The sequence below is a fragment of the Clarias gariepinus genome, chromosome 21 (genome assembly GCF_024256425.1).
Source record: "Clarias gariepinus isolate MV-2021 ecotype Netherlands chromosome 21, CGAR_prim_01v2, whole genome shotgun sequence".
Classification (NCBI taxonomy): domain Eukaryota; kingdom Metazoa; phylum Chordata; class Actinopteri; order Siluriformes; family Clariidae; genus Clarias; species Clarias gariepinus.
This window is the reverse complement of record NC_071120.1, coordinates 14,760,454-14,774,293: the sequence shown is the minus strand read 5'-3', so window position 1 is coordinate 14,774,293 and position 13,840 is coordinate 14,760,454. Positions and strand designations below refer to the sequence as shown.

General features: G+C 40.2%; 1 protein-coding gene across 1 annotated transcript; it reads right to left on the bottom strand.

The window, feature by feature from the left end:
* Nucleotides 1–901: 901 nt before the first annotated feature.
* Nucleotides 902–13,565, bottom strand: nol6 (nucleolar protein 6 (RNA-associated)). The gene is made up of 26 exons (XM_053480470.1): nucleotides 13,421–13,565; nucleotides 12,978–13,190; nucleotides 11,414–11,530; nucleotides 11,153–11,335; nucleotides 10,693–10,861; nucleotides 9,883–10,014; nucleotides 9,634–9,797; nucleotides 9,407–9,527; nucleotides 7,361–7,419; nucleotides 7,160–7,261; nucleotides 6,938–7,053; nucleotides 6,648–6,825; nucleotides 6,444–6,566; nucleotides 6,210–6,358; nucleotides 6,035–6,110; nucleotides 4,931–5,071; nucleotides 4,711–4,828; nucleotides 3,954–4,108; nucleotides 3,052–3,215; nucleotides 2,795–2,947; nucleotides 2,610–2,707; nucleotides 2,403–2,524; nucleotides 2,027–2,116; nucleotides 1,729–1,929; nucleotides 1,263–1,364; nucleotides 902–1,177 (listed from the first exon to the last, which is right to left on the bottom strand). The coding sequence occupies exons 1-26, from the start codon at nucleotides 13,463–13,465 to the stop codon at nucleotides 1,028–1,030; spliced, it is 3,441 nt and encodes a 1,146-aa protein (XP_053336445.1). The 5' UTR covers nucleotides 13,466–13,565; the 3' UTR covers nucleotides 902–1,027.
* Between the last annotated feature and the right edge of the window lie 275 nt (nucleotides 13,566–13,840).

Below are 13,840 nucleotides of genomic sequence, written 5' to 3'. Positions count from 1 at the left end.
GTCTGATACAATGTACAATAGCAGATTTTATGATGGTAAGTTGGCTAGATCCTGATGCAGCAAATCATCTCCAAACCATGACACTATCTCCATGTATGATTTCTCATGTTTAATGCATGAACTCAAAATGATTTTTTCCCCCCAAAATCAGTAATTAATATTTAATGGGTTGTCCCATTTTTTCACGACTAAACATATAAAATAATAAATAAATTACTTTTTAAGGTCAATTTTTTCCCCCGCTCCAGTGAGGCACAATGGCTGATGGGAAATTTTGCTTGTCGACTCCAGCAAAGTTTCATTTGAACTGAGCAGGTTCACTCCTTGCGGTTTGGAATCATACTTAATATGGCTGAATTCTCTGTGCAGTCAATGAATCCTTGGAACATAGGTAGATGAACCCATGTTTCCTCTGGGTAGTCTGGTTCCCTCCCACAGTCTAAAGACATGCAGATTAGGGTAACTGGCATTCCCAAATTGCCCATTGTGTGTGTGCAAGTGTCTGTGTACGCACGCCATGTGATAAACTGACACCATGAACCTGACGTTACATACCCACAGTTAATCAACCATCTGAATTCAGATTTGTTAACATACTTCGCTTACCCAGATTACCAGTGTTGACTAGTGTAGTGTGTTTTTTTTAAACTTGTGTGAAGTATGCTTTTTCTCCTAATAATTGGGGGGAAATGTTTAATTGCTTCAGAACGCTTAAATTTTGTTTTATTCCTATTAATACATTTTGCCTTAGTGGTATAGTAACAGAGGCCCCATATGGGATTTACCAGTCTTATGAAAAAATGAAGTAAATCAAACGCACACAAAGATCACGTAATTATAATTATTATTATTATTAATAACTAACCATCTTTTCATAAAAAAAAAAAAAAAAGAATCCACATTCACTTAATCTCTTCATTTCAGCTCAAAAAAGAACTTTGAAATATACATAAAATGTAATGGCCTTTAAAAAGAAAAAAATCCATAGCACACATGATCTTGATCTTGAGGAACGAAGAATCTTCAGTCAGACAACCCATTTTTCAGTCCTTAGTTCTACCTTTTCGACCAGGTCCTCACCCATGATATGGAAATCCTGCACAATGGCCTCTATGTTAGGAACAGTAGTGACCTTGTCTTCAGTCATGTCCACTCGTCTGGCGTTCATCAGAGAAGTCTAACGAGAGAACAGAAAAAGGTCTAATGTAACAGAAAGAACTCATTACACATCCCTTTCAGAATGACATGCATTTCTGACTAACCTTAAACAGTCGAGGCTGAAAAGCTTTGGGCTTCCACAGGACTGCAATCACAGTTCCTCCATACGGGTCACAGAAAAATAGCGCCAGGTCCCCAAATGCATCCTAATAGAACATTGCAAAACTTTGTGGTCAGTAATAAAGGGCAGTTTCTTGATTCAGAAACAGAACCGATACTAATTTACTTTCTGAACTTGAATATACATTTTGTGCATCATTACATGGAAATAAATTAATAAATAGTAGTAGTAATAGAATAAAGTAAGGAATTTATGAATTAAGTGTTGCATTCATCTATCAACCTGTTACTTTATGCTTTATAAGGAGTAGACAAGAGCAAACTTAATACACACTTGTAAAAATAAATCCAATTGTTTTGGTTTAGCAGAACTTTAGCTATAACACTGATGCCTGATTGTCGACCAAAACTGTCATGTCACATGAAGAACTATAAAAAAAAAAAACCAACCCTGAGCTCCGACAGATATAGTTTCACAGGATCAAAGTCCACGACAGGGAAAGCCCCCCCTGAGCTTAACACGTCCTCATTCAGGATGCCACGACGAGAAATTGACTTAGGAGGATCCACAGCTCTGGAGAGCAGAGGCACCTGTTGAGGTCTGAGGTGGATCAGAACATCATAGGCCTCCAGTGGGGGTCGAAATGCCACCTAAAATACAAAAACATATTGCATTACATTTCTCAATATACTGATCCCTGATCAATCAAATAAACTCTAAATAAAGGTTATAAATAATATCACTAACCCGGATGTCTTGTTTTTGGCTGGGGTTGATAAGCTGAGCCTCCAGTACACGCAGGCTTTCTGCTGCAATCAGGACAACACGCTGGAGCATCTGCAGAGAAATGACGCACTATAGGGGGTAAATTATGTTTCATCGGAAGTAGAGAGAGAGGCTTTTATGGAGAGTCAATGCTAAAACTAATCACCCTTTAAATCTGTTTGTAGGGTTTGTACTAATTTCTGGGCCGGAAAAATCTAAATCAAAGCCCTGAATAAAGAAATAATCTGATCTAAAGGACGTAATTGGCCATTTCTACCATGATATGATAATAATGAGTTAATTAATATTAGTCTACACAGAACATATCACATATAACATACACTTCATCTTCACAGACCTGAACCGAAGGCCCCTCTTTGGTCCAAATGGAGACTTTATCATTGGGCGTAGCAATAAACATCACAGGTAAGGATTCCCTCGATGCCTGGAAGTGGTTTTTGATTTCGGTATAGTCAGCAGCTACAGCCGAAAGGAAGAAAATGAAATGAATGAACACTAAAAGGCAGAAATGAAACAAGTGAGCCTAGATTTTTATGCTTCTGACCTGTGAGTTTGCCGTTGAGATTGACCAACAGTGGATTATTCTTCCAGTCGAAAGTGGAGAGCAAGTGAAGGAAACGGAGTAGACCAACCTGAGGAGAACTGAGCGGGAAAAACAAACAAACAATCACCTTCAACCAAAACCAGAATATGAAAAAAAGAGACTGGGAGAGCGTATGAAACAAATACCTCGGAGGAGTGAAGGGAGCCGGCTGTAGGAAGAGCGAGGCTACCAGCAGATCAGCTGCCTCCTCTATTATGTCTCCACTAAAGAGCTGCGCACCCAGCCAGCGTTTGGCCAGACGACACACTGCGCCGAAACACGGATGCTGCTGCTGCAGACTGACACACAAAAGTACAAACAAGGGAGTTCTCAATCACTAGGGCATGGGAATCACGTGTAAGATTCAGGTGTGAATGACTAGAGTGTATGTCTGTGTATATACCCATGTAGGGTGCTGGTGAGGAAAGGTTTGTGCTGGGTCTCGAGCTCCAGTGCCTGTGCTTCTGCATTGTCTCTCTGAATCAGCATGCCCTCCGCGGTCACACTCTCTCTTAGCACCTGTGGCTCTCGATGGTATGCTACCTGGATGCGGAACGCCAGTCCATCCTGCATTCAAGCCAAACATTTAGGTGCAATGTTGATATCAACATCTGTGCACAGTTACTGCAATACTAGAAATAATTAATACAGGTTGTCCCTGACTTATGAACAATTTCTGTTTGTAAGTCTGATTTGTTCCTAAGTCCGACAAAGTAAATCTTAAATGCCTTTGACATAAATATATAGTACAATGTAAAGCATACCAATCCACTTGACTAAATCTGTCCCCTTTCCCCACACTGCCATCATGTGGCCAAAAACCGCAAGTCTCACTCACTCACTCATCTTCATGCACACAGAGATGGGAATCTACCCCTTTAAATCGCAGAATTTTGTTTCAGAGCCGTTTTCCGCTGTATTGAACTGTTTTGTTGAGAATTTTCCGAAATTATGATCATTCACCATCGGGACAGCTTGACAGGACAGCCATTTTCTATCATCGTGCTTTTGGATCAGTTCATTGAAACCAGTGAGGCCGACTCATTTCTCCCGCATCCCCACACGCACATACATACAATATACCCAAATCTGGACATTTGTACATTCACTTACACACTGAAAATATCGTATATAATTGTAAATATTGGTATCTGGTGCACTGCAGTGTCTATTTTTTTGTACAATACACGTGAGCTACTTCTGTGGTTGAACTAGAAGTATAAAAGCATCCGTTCGTATCTGTGGAAATTTGTAACTCAGATATTTGTAAGTCAGGGACTACCTGCGGTAGAACTTTAATATTACCTTCCACACATCCAGGTGTGTAGGAGAAACCCGGAACGTGTAGTCATGTGCTTTTTTGAGCAGCTCTCCGAGGCGGATGTGGAACGCTGCTTTGATATGGCGAATGGCCACACTGTCACTAGGCCACTTTCCACTTCCTTCCATGTGACAGATCACTAATACAATGGAAAAGAATTAGATACAAAGAGTATAAAAGCTGTAGCTCTGTAGGCACTCAGGATATTGTCTTAAGATATAAAGTATATTTACTTTTTTCTATTTGATTTGCTGGTCAAATACAGTGCTTTAGTAATGACTGGTTAGATCAAATCTGCTCGAGAAAGACCCAGTGTGTGTGTGTGTGTGTGTATATGTGTGTGTGTGTGTGTGTGTGTGTGTGTGTGTGTGTGTGTGTGTGTGTGTGTGAGTGAACATCTTTTTAATCAAGTATGGCTTCTACTTGGTTCGAACAAAAACCCACACACAAAATCTGACACCTATGGATTACATTAACACAGATTTTTTTTTTTTTTATACCACAAGTTTTTGTTATCCTGTGCTACTTTCCAGACATCTAGGTTAAACCCGTTTTGCTGTACCTATTCTGCAACAGCAACTAGAAATATCCATTAAATATAAAAAAGAACCTAAAACTGAGCCTGGATTCTTTAGTGGAAACATGTTTAACATGCCTGGAAATGTTTGTGTCTCATACCTCTAATAAGCAGCGAGGCTTAAATATTAGCATTAACTTTAACATGTGAAACAACTACCTTACCTTTTATAGGAGTTATATAATAAGAGCAAGGCTTGGAACCGTCTGGAATCAAAGCAGCCATCGTCTTCTCCCTCTGAAAAAATGAGTAGGCCAGCTTTACCGGTACAGGAGGAAACACCTACAGAGGGAAAAGATTTATTAATAACACAGAAAAAGAAAGTGAATGCATTTTGAAAACATTAGTATAAGATGCCATGCAGAGGTGTAAACATGCGGTAACCTGTGTGTATCTGAGAGCTGGGTGGGCACCCTGCACTGATGTGATGGACAGAGGCAGACCCTCCAGCTGCCACATCTTTCTGCTTAGATCATCGAAGCACTGCACCACCTTCAGACTCTCCTCTTCTCCGGTAGTGCACTCCTGATAAAGAGAAATAATAAAACATTAATCTGACACAATACGCACAAAAAAGTTTCAAATAACAGTACAATATTGTCAATATCATTACTAGTACAGTATAATTATATTACACCTTATACGATTTTCTGTTACTGTACTTAATCTTTTTATTCCCTACAGTTTGTTATTAACGTTATTTCTGCTGAACCTGCTGAATACTTTTTCCCTTCCCTTATCCTTCCATCCATAACTGACTCCTTTTCACTATAACTATGGCCAATTCCATCCATATATGCAACCACCTTCCATTCATTCCAACCCCAACCCTTTAAATGAAGCCCTCCATTCATCTATCGACTTTATAGCCAAAAGTATGAAGTTCTACAAATCCATTTATTCTACAACAAATCTATCCATTGGTCCAACGATCAACAAAAGTACCCATCCATCAGAGAATCCATCTATCCAGCAATTACTGTATGAATCAATCTATCCATGAGTGACTCCATCTATAAACCCACAGAGACATCTGTACAGGGCCATGAAAAAGCATTTTCCTTTCTTTAAATGCAGTTCTGCATAGAAGAGTGGGACAAAATTCCTCCACAGTGATGTGAAAGACTCACTTGCCGATTATTGCAAACGCTTGATTGCAAATGTTCCCACCAAGGTTGGCACAACCAGTTATTAGGTTTAGGGGGCAATTACTTTTTTTCAACACAACTTTTTTCTCCTAATAAATGAAATCGTCTTTTAAAAACTGCATTTTGTATTTACTCAGGTTATCTTTTGTTATATTAAAATTAGTTTATTAATCCGTATTATTTAAGTGTGACAGACATGCAAAAACAGAAAGGGGGCAAATACTTTATTTACAGGCTTATACATCCATCAGTGAAACATTCCATCTACTCATCCACCAGTTAATCGATCTAGTGTTCAATAAATCCACTATCACAAGTGATGCACATTTATAAAACATACCTCTTTTCCAACTTTAATGACATCATCCACTTGTCCTCCCACAAACCGGACACATGACTCGGGTATATCTGCGTGACTAAAAAAAAAGGAAACCAATTAGAACAAAAAGCACACTTCATGGGGGAAAAAAAAAAAAAAAACATCTCCTTCTCTTGTTATAGTGCCATGGTCTTACAGTTCTAGCAGATGGGTGATGATCTCAAAGAGGACATGTCTCCTCTGGCAGGTGGAGGATCCGGACCACAGCACTGCCTCTGTGATGGCTCCATCTTGAAAGCGCCTCAGCTCTGAACGAGAACCCCAGAGCTGCTGGAACTCAGCCGCCTGCACAAGAGCTAAGGGTTATCTTCTGTGAAAAACATTATAATTATTTAAGGTCAAACTGCAGGAACAGTTTGCTTGGCTTTACCTCAGGGCTGTCTGCGGCAGGTCCTCTCTCCAGAACAGAGAGAGCACGCTCATAGTTCAGTAGCAGGCCGATGGACACAGGCGGCTGGTCTTTGTGCATGGGGGGTTCACTATACACTGACCACTAGACGAAACGAACATGATACCAGTGTTTATTGATGGAAAAAAAGAAAAAAATGTTCAAAGTTCTTGGTTACGTCCTTACCTCAGGGTCGGGAGGAAGCGAGTGAGCCAGAAGACGGATCCTGTCTTCGAGTCCTCGCTGCAGAAGGGACAAGATGAAGGGAAGTGCAGTGAGAATGTAGTTTCCACTGTGGTCCATGAGACTGCTGAGGAGACAGAGCTTCTTACAGGAAGCTTGCATTTTCACCAAATCATTCAATCTGGGGGAAACACACAGATCCTTAAGCTTAAACAGAACAATGGCAACCTGAGCAAATGAGCCACCAGAAGCAAAGGTTTCACAAACAAGACTGGAAATTATGGGGCACTCACTGATAGACATTGTCGTAAGTCCTGATCATGGGTTTAGGGGTCATAAGTAGAGCCTGGAAGCCATCAAGAGTGGGATCATCCCAGAACTGGAGGGACACAGCAGCCTCATGCTGGATCTGTGGACAAATCAGAAAGGTTGAAACGGCCCAGCAAAATCAAGGTCATTTTTTTTTTGATACCGAGCATAATGAAGAATCGGACTGCGGCTGTCCAAATGCTGACCTGTTTGTAGGTGCAAGCGGTCATGTCTGCACACATGTTAAGGTGGCCAGAGGGATCCACAAACACCACTGGGAAAGCAGTGTGGAACTCAGGCAGAGAAGGCTAATGAGAGAGAGAGCGAGAGAGAGAGGCAGTTATTACAGAATGCAACGAAAAGGGAAATTAAGTGTTGTTCAATAGATTAGAGGGATAATTGCTTACTGCTTTTGAATCTGGGTTTTTAGCCAAGGTAATACCGTTCTCAGTCAGGTCTGTGGAAGCTGAAAGGAAAAAAAAAAACAGATTATACAGTATCTTACAGCAACATTTTTCAGAATATTAATATAAGGTTCCATTTTTTTGGCACCTGCATCACATTATTTGCTCTTAAGATACCTAAAGGTGGATCCTTTTAGGCTTTTGATTAAAACATCACCACAGAGGTTTACAGAGTGGTATGGAAACGTAAGGCGGAGGGCTGAATTCTTTTTATCCCAGACTGTAGATTGTCATATCAGGTAATTACACAAAGTAAACTGCCTTATTGATTTGATCTTCAACATCAGTAGCACTTTATCAGCAGTTATTAACTAGATGCATGGAAAATCCGATCTGAGGTGTAATAAATGTGAACAAAGTGGACTATTTACTCGATCAAATTTGTCCCCACCTCCAAAATGTCCCTGGAAGAGGACACATACTGTGCATTGCTCATTGAAAGACTTACATGCAGCTGCCTATCTGTCTTTAAGTGTGTATAACAGTTTGCCTCACATACAGTATTTCTTATTACACCATAAGCGAAACCTTGTGACGACCAGTACCAAGCAAAAGTTTGGACTTATTTACTACATTCATTTTTCCCCCTCAAAACACTAAAATAAAACATGGTAGACATGAGACACGAAGGTCAGCTGTTCTGGAACAGTTCTTGTAAGAACAGTACTATCAAGTGCATTTGCAAAACCCATCATGCACCATGATAAAACTGGCTCTCATAAACACCATCCCAGGAAAGCAAGAGCAAAAGCTTCCGCTGCTGCAGAGAAGTTGTTCATTTAGAGTTACCAGCCTTCATCAATTAACAAACAGCACCTCAGATTAGATTACAGCCGCTATTAAGGCCTTATAAAGCATAAATAGTAGATGCAGTGAGGTCAATAAGTATTTGATCACCCTGTGATTTTGCAAGTTCTCTTACTTAGATATGATGGAGGGTCTACAATTTTCAGTATAGGTGCATTTCCACTGTGGGAGACAGAATCTCGAAACATCTGGAAATCACATTGTATGATTTTTTAACAATTTATTTGTGGATTACTGTGTCAAATAAGTATTTGATCACCTACTTATCAGCCAAAATTATGACTCTCAAAGACCTGTTATTTTTCTTTTAAATAGTCCAGCTACACTCTGCTCATCAGCACCTGTTTAAGGTTGTTAGCTGTCATAAAGACACCTGTGCACCCCACAATCAGCCAAAGTCTAAGTAGATACATGGGGAATCAATGATGCTAAGAATGGTGAAGAATCAGCCCAGAACTACACGGGAGGAGCTGTTCAATGACGTTAAGAGAGAGCTGCCACCATCGTTTCCAAGGCTACTATCAGTAATACACTAAGACGTCATGGTCTTGCATCGCACGGAAGGTTCCCCTGCTTAAGTCAGCCCATGTCCAGGCCCGTCTGAAGTTTGCCAGAGACCATCTGGATGATCCAGACAAGTCATGGGAGAAAGACCTGTGGTCAGATGAGACCAAAGTCGAACTTTTTGTTTTAAACTCCACTGGCCGTGTTTGGAGGAAGAAGAATGATGAGTACCATCTCAATAATACCATACCTACAGTGAAGCATGGGGCTGGAAGCATCATGCTCTGGGGGTGTTTTTCTGCACAGGGGACAGGACAACTGCACTGTATTAAGGAGAGGATGAACGGGGCCATGTATTGTGACATACTGGGCAATATTGGGCATATTTAGATTCTGTCTCCCAGTGGAAATGCACCTATGCTGAAAATTGGAGACCCCACCATGATTTCTAAGTAAGAGAACTTGCAAAATCACAGGGTGATCAAATACTTATTGAAGGTCTGTCCGAACTTGTGACTAGCAGTGCATTTGTTGGACCATTAAGAGATATTAAATTTGAGTCCCTCCTATACAATATCCTGACCAGCCATAACTGAGTCTGTAAATGTTGAGTAAAAACCTGAAGAAAAACAATACATTTCTAATTTCATCTAATAATAATAATAACATCTCATTTACCTAAGAAGTGGAGTGCATTTCTGAGCAGCTGGTAGGCGTTCATGGTTTTACCCACTTTATGTGTAGAGAGCAGATAAGCCAGCAGCATGGAGGCCAAGAATCCTCCAAAACATCCAGCACCCTAAAGAAACACGCAGAACATATTTCAGAACAAAGCACTTTCAACACTCTCATCTTAAGCTGAGGTTAAAACACAGGCCTGAACACACTGGAGAGACTTTACCAACCTGATCTAGATCTCTTTGTCTGAGCCACACTTTGAGCAGAGCCACACCATCACGAAAGGCAGGACATTGATCACAGTGTGCGCTGAGGAACTGCAGGTGTGGGCGAGGGAGGTGATCCCCTACTACTGTACTGTTATACTGAGGAGTAGGAGGCTCACTGCTGTCTAAAAAACAAAAACAAATTTTTAATTGTTAAAAAAAGAAACAAAAAAAAAACAATGCGCATCCAATCTCAATTTCAAAAGTTACCTTGTTTTGCATCTTGGCCAGTAAACCAGGCAGTCCGGATGTTGTTCTTCTGAGGATGGAAGCGGCTCGGTTTGAGGAAGTCTGGTGGCGGGAGGGCGTGAATTCTCACCACGATGCTGTTGCTGTCCTTACCTACAGACACACACCGTCAGCTCGGTATGACACAGCTTAACGCTTTTACTTCAAATTCTGTGGTGCATTTAAAATCAGTAGTCCAACTTCTTGTAGTTATCAGTGCCAAGTCATCCATTCCATAAAGAAGCCTCCATGCTCCCTCACCACTTTTGGGTAGGGACCCAATGAACTCACTCTTTCATCGTCTATACTGCTTTATTCTGTTTTTAGGGTCGCAGGTAACTGAAGACTATCTCAGGAGACCTAGGGCACAAGGCAGGGTACACCCTGGATGGGGTGCCAATCCACCGCAGGGAACACACACAGACACTCACACACTATGGGCAATTTGCTAACCAGAGTACCTGGAGGAAACCCACCAACACTGGAAGAACATGCAAACTCCATACACACAAAGATGAGAATCATGCCAGGAATCAAACCCGGACCCTGGAGGTGCAAAGCGCCAGTGCTAACCACTACACCACTGTGCCGCCTTAGTACAACTTGCTATTAGACGTAAATTTGAGTGAACTCTGATTAAATGCAGCAGCATACTGTAAATATACAAAAATGTTCGCACTCCGCACTACCCCACAATTTCATTACTTTAGTGTGCTTTCGGACATTACTGCAAGTCAGCAAATTTCCAAAGAACCCTCTTTACTATGAGGAGATGAGGAATAAAGGTTCTACCTGAAGGTGTAACCAGCAGGAGTGGGCGAAGCCGGTTGCCGTGGAGGCATGAATAATGCAGTGGGCCTACTAACGGCGAGGTGGAAAGGTGCTGTGCCAGTCCTGCCAGATACAGAGCTCGCTTTCGAGAGTACCTCTGGTTTATGGCGTCCATCGGGTGCAGGATGCCCTGAAACGGGGTGGAAAAAACAACAATCAAACGCTTGATCCTGGCAGAAGTTCATCATCAGGTCTTTTTTTGTGAGCAATAAAGCAAACTAGCCTCATGATTTAAAAAATTAGATTAGATGATGTTCATATTCACTGTGTAAACTGCATGTGGTATAACTGCAGTACATATTTAGAGTTGAAATGATAATGCTAAAACCTATAAACAAAGGAAGCAATGAAGATCCTAGGAACTGTTTAACCCTTACCAAAAACAATTAATTTAATAATCTTAACAGGGGACACAACTTACAGCAGGAATTGTGACAGCCAGATCAACAGAAACTCTTGGTTTGATGCAAGTTCCCAAAGGATAGCTCCCAATCAGATCCACGGATTCAGGCGGCTTCATGTGGAACTTGCCCTTAGTCTCCTCAGGAACCAGGATAAACGGGACATCAATTCCTGACTCTGATAACCAAGACAAGTCTGACATCTGAAGGAAAAAACAAAAAGCAGCTTTAGTGAATACAAGGACAAGCTGATGACTCAAGAATACAGGACTGTAAGTCACCTCCACTACTGGAGTCTCAGGCACAGATTCCAAAAGATCAGTGATTTCCTGTATGAAGGAATCCATCTGTTTCTTCCTGCGCTCACTCAGCGCCACCTCTTTGAGCAGTTCCTCCATCTGCAGGTCGGATCAAATGAAAAAACACTGAAAAATCACACAATCACACTGATGATCTAGCAATGACCAGTAAGGTACAGTAAAAGTCAGATCGATCACAGTATGTTATAACTGCATGCAACATTACAGCAATAAGAACCTTCTCATAATAATAAAAAGTTTATAAAACAGAACAGTTCACATCAACACAACAAGCTAAAAAATACAGCACAAGTGTACTTTGTCTTAAAGTATACAGATTACCGTCGAACCTTGGATTGCGAGTAACTTGGTCTGTGAGTGTTTTGTAAGACAAAAAAAAATTGTAATGTTATTAATTTTAACTTGTTAAACGAGTGAGGTCTTGGTTCTTCTCTCTCTCGTGCTGTGGAATTGTGGGTAATCATCTCCCATGCTCAGTCTCAGTGCGTGTGCACCAAATTAATTTATTATTAATGTTGTTGTTGTTATTATTATTAATAATTATTTGATATGAATCTTTTTGTTTTGTGGAACAAATGATCAGTTTTTCCATTATTTCTTCTGGGCAAATTCATTTCGATACACGAGTGCTTGTACATATTAATTGCTTCTAAAATGAAGGGTTAACTGTATATCGAATGAGATTATTTTGATAATATATTGCAATTGAAACGTACGAGGGCGAGTCAAAAATTATCTCCCTTCAGGTTATTTTCAAACCTCTGTTGGCCTCTGTTGGTCTTATCATTGCAAAGAAGAGCATAAACAGAAGCGTTTGGATATCTGCAGATACAATTTTGACCAATACTCTAAGAGAGGTTACTTTAATAATAAAGTATTAAATAACAAAAGGTTACTAGTAATAGGATAATTTCTGGTGACGAGACATGAATTCATTACTACAAGCCTGAGAGTAAACGGCAGAGTATGGAACAGTAATATCCTCATTCACTGACCGAGAAAAAGTTACAAAGTTAACCATCAGCGTAGCTGAACATTACCCTCGTATTAATCTAGGCTAACTGGAATAATGGCACAAATTACTTCATTAAGAGGATGTTTGCCAGTATTTATTTATATTCATTTTCTTTACCACTTACCCTGTGTACAGAGTCCCTTAAATCCCAGTTAACAAATACTTAAATTAATCTCAAACACTATATAAATTCCTGACTATGTCTCTTACATGGCAATATTATGAACTTCATTTTCATGCATTTAACTGTTTACTTTTTTTTAAAGACCTAAAGGGAATTTAAGGGATCGTGACACAGCTGTTCGCTCAGTGTCAGATACTGTATTGTTCTTTTAAGTGACTGTAAAAAGGGTCCAGGTGTGGAGTCTAAAAATGCTTTTGTGCTTTCAGTAAATTGCAACATCATAAAATAAGTAAAGAAACTAGTCAACCAAGCAAAAAACTACCCAAAGGAAACTCATGACTTGAAACACAGAACATACTAGAAGCCCATGTGAAAGCTGTGCTAACCTGCATTTTGAGCAGACTGCAGTGAAACAGACTTTCTGCCTCCTTCAGCTGGTTGAGCTCCTCCACAGTAGGGGCTTTGTACAGATCCCCTTTAGAGAGTGTATTTGGGCAAAGAACTCCATCCCCTGTAACCGGTCCACTTGATTTCTTTTTGGATCCTTTGGGTTTTTTTGCACTTCCCTCCTTGTTATCAGATGGCTTTAATGCTTCCATCTATGATGCAGTTAGTACACATGGTTAGAAAAGCACAACCATCACCAAAGGATATTGTACCTATAATCCCATATATCCAATATATACATTTATATGCCTTAAGTTTATAAGATGAATAAGTTCTGTCTGAATATAAAGAGGCAGGAAAACACTTAAAGTAGGCAGACTAGTAACTAGAACTGACTAAACTAGAGCAAATCCGTACATGTACAGAAACAGAAGCATCAAACCTCATTTTCCAGATCTTCTGCTGATGGCGTGTTTTTCCTCTTCATGTTAACGTGTTAATACGGGCAATACTTTGCAATAAACTCCAAAACAACGCATTGATGGATAACTGTACCCAGGGAACCAGTGCATTTACAACTTCTCACATGGAGAACATGTGGCACTCAAACCATACACGCCTTTGTGTTGTATACTGTGATTGGTCCATTGTCCACATATTCTGTTTTCCACTGGTGGAACAATATTAGTCCCGCCTACAATCAAGGTTGTTTGAGACCGCAACTGAGAAGCGTTTTGCTTTTAAATTGAAAATTAACAGTATATATTGTATAGAATACATATTTCCAAGCAATTAAAAATAATATATCTTATTAATTGCGTTAAATTGCTGTAAAAAAATTAATTCTTGCTACTATTTTGAC

Excerpts from the sequence above, each read along its gene's own strand:
- nol6 (XM_053480470.1), bottom strand. The coding sequence starts at position 13,465 with ATGAAGAGGAAAAACACGCCATCAGCAGAAGATCTGGAAAATGAG. Across the intron at positions 11,336-11,413 it reads CTGAGACTCCAGTAGTGGAG|ATGTCAGACTTGTCTTGGTT; the intron begins GTGACTTACAGT and ends TTTTTCCTTCAG. Across the intron at positions 9,798-9,882 it reads TGGCCAAGATGCAAAACAAG|ACAGCAGTGAGCCTCCTACT; the intron begins GTAACTTTTGAA and ends TTTGTTTTTTAG.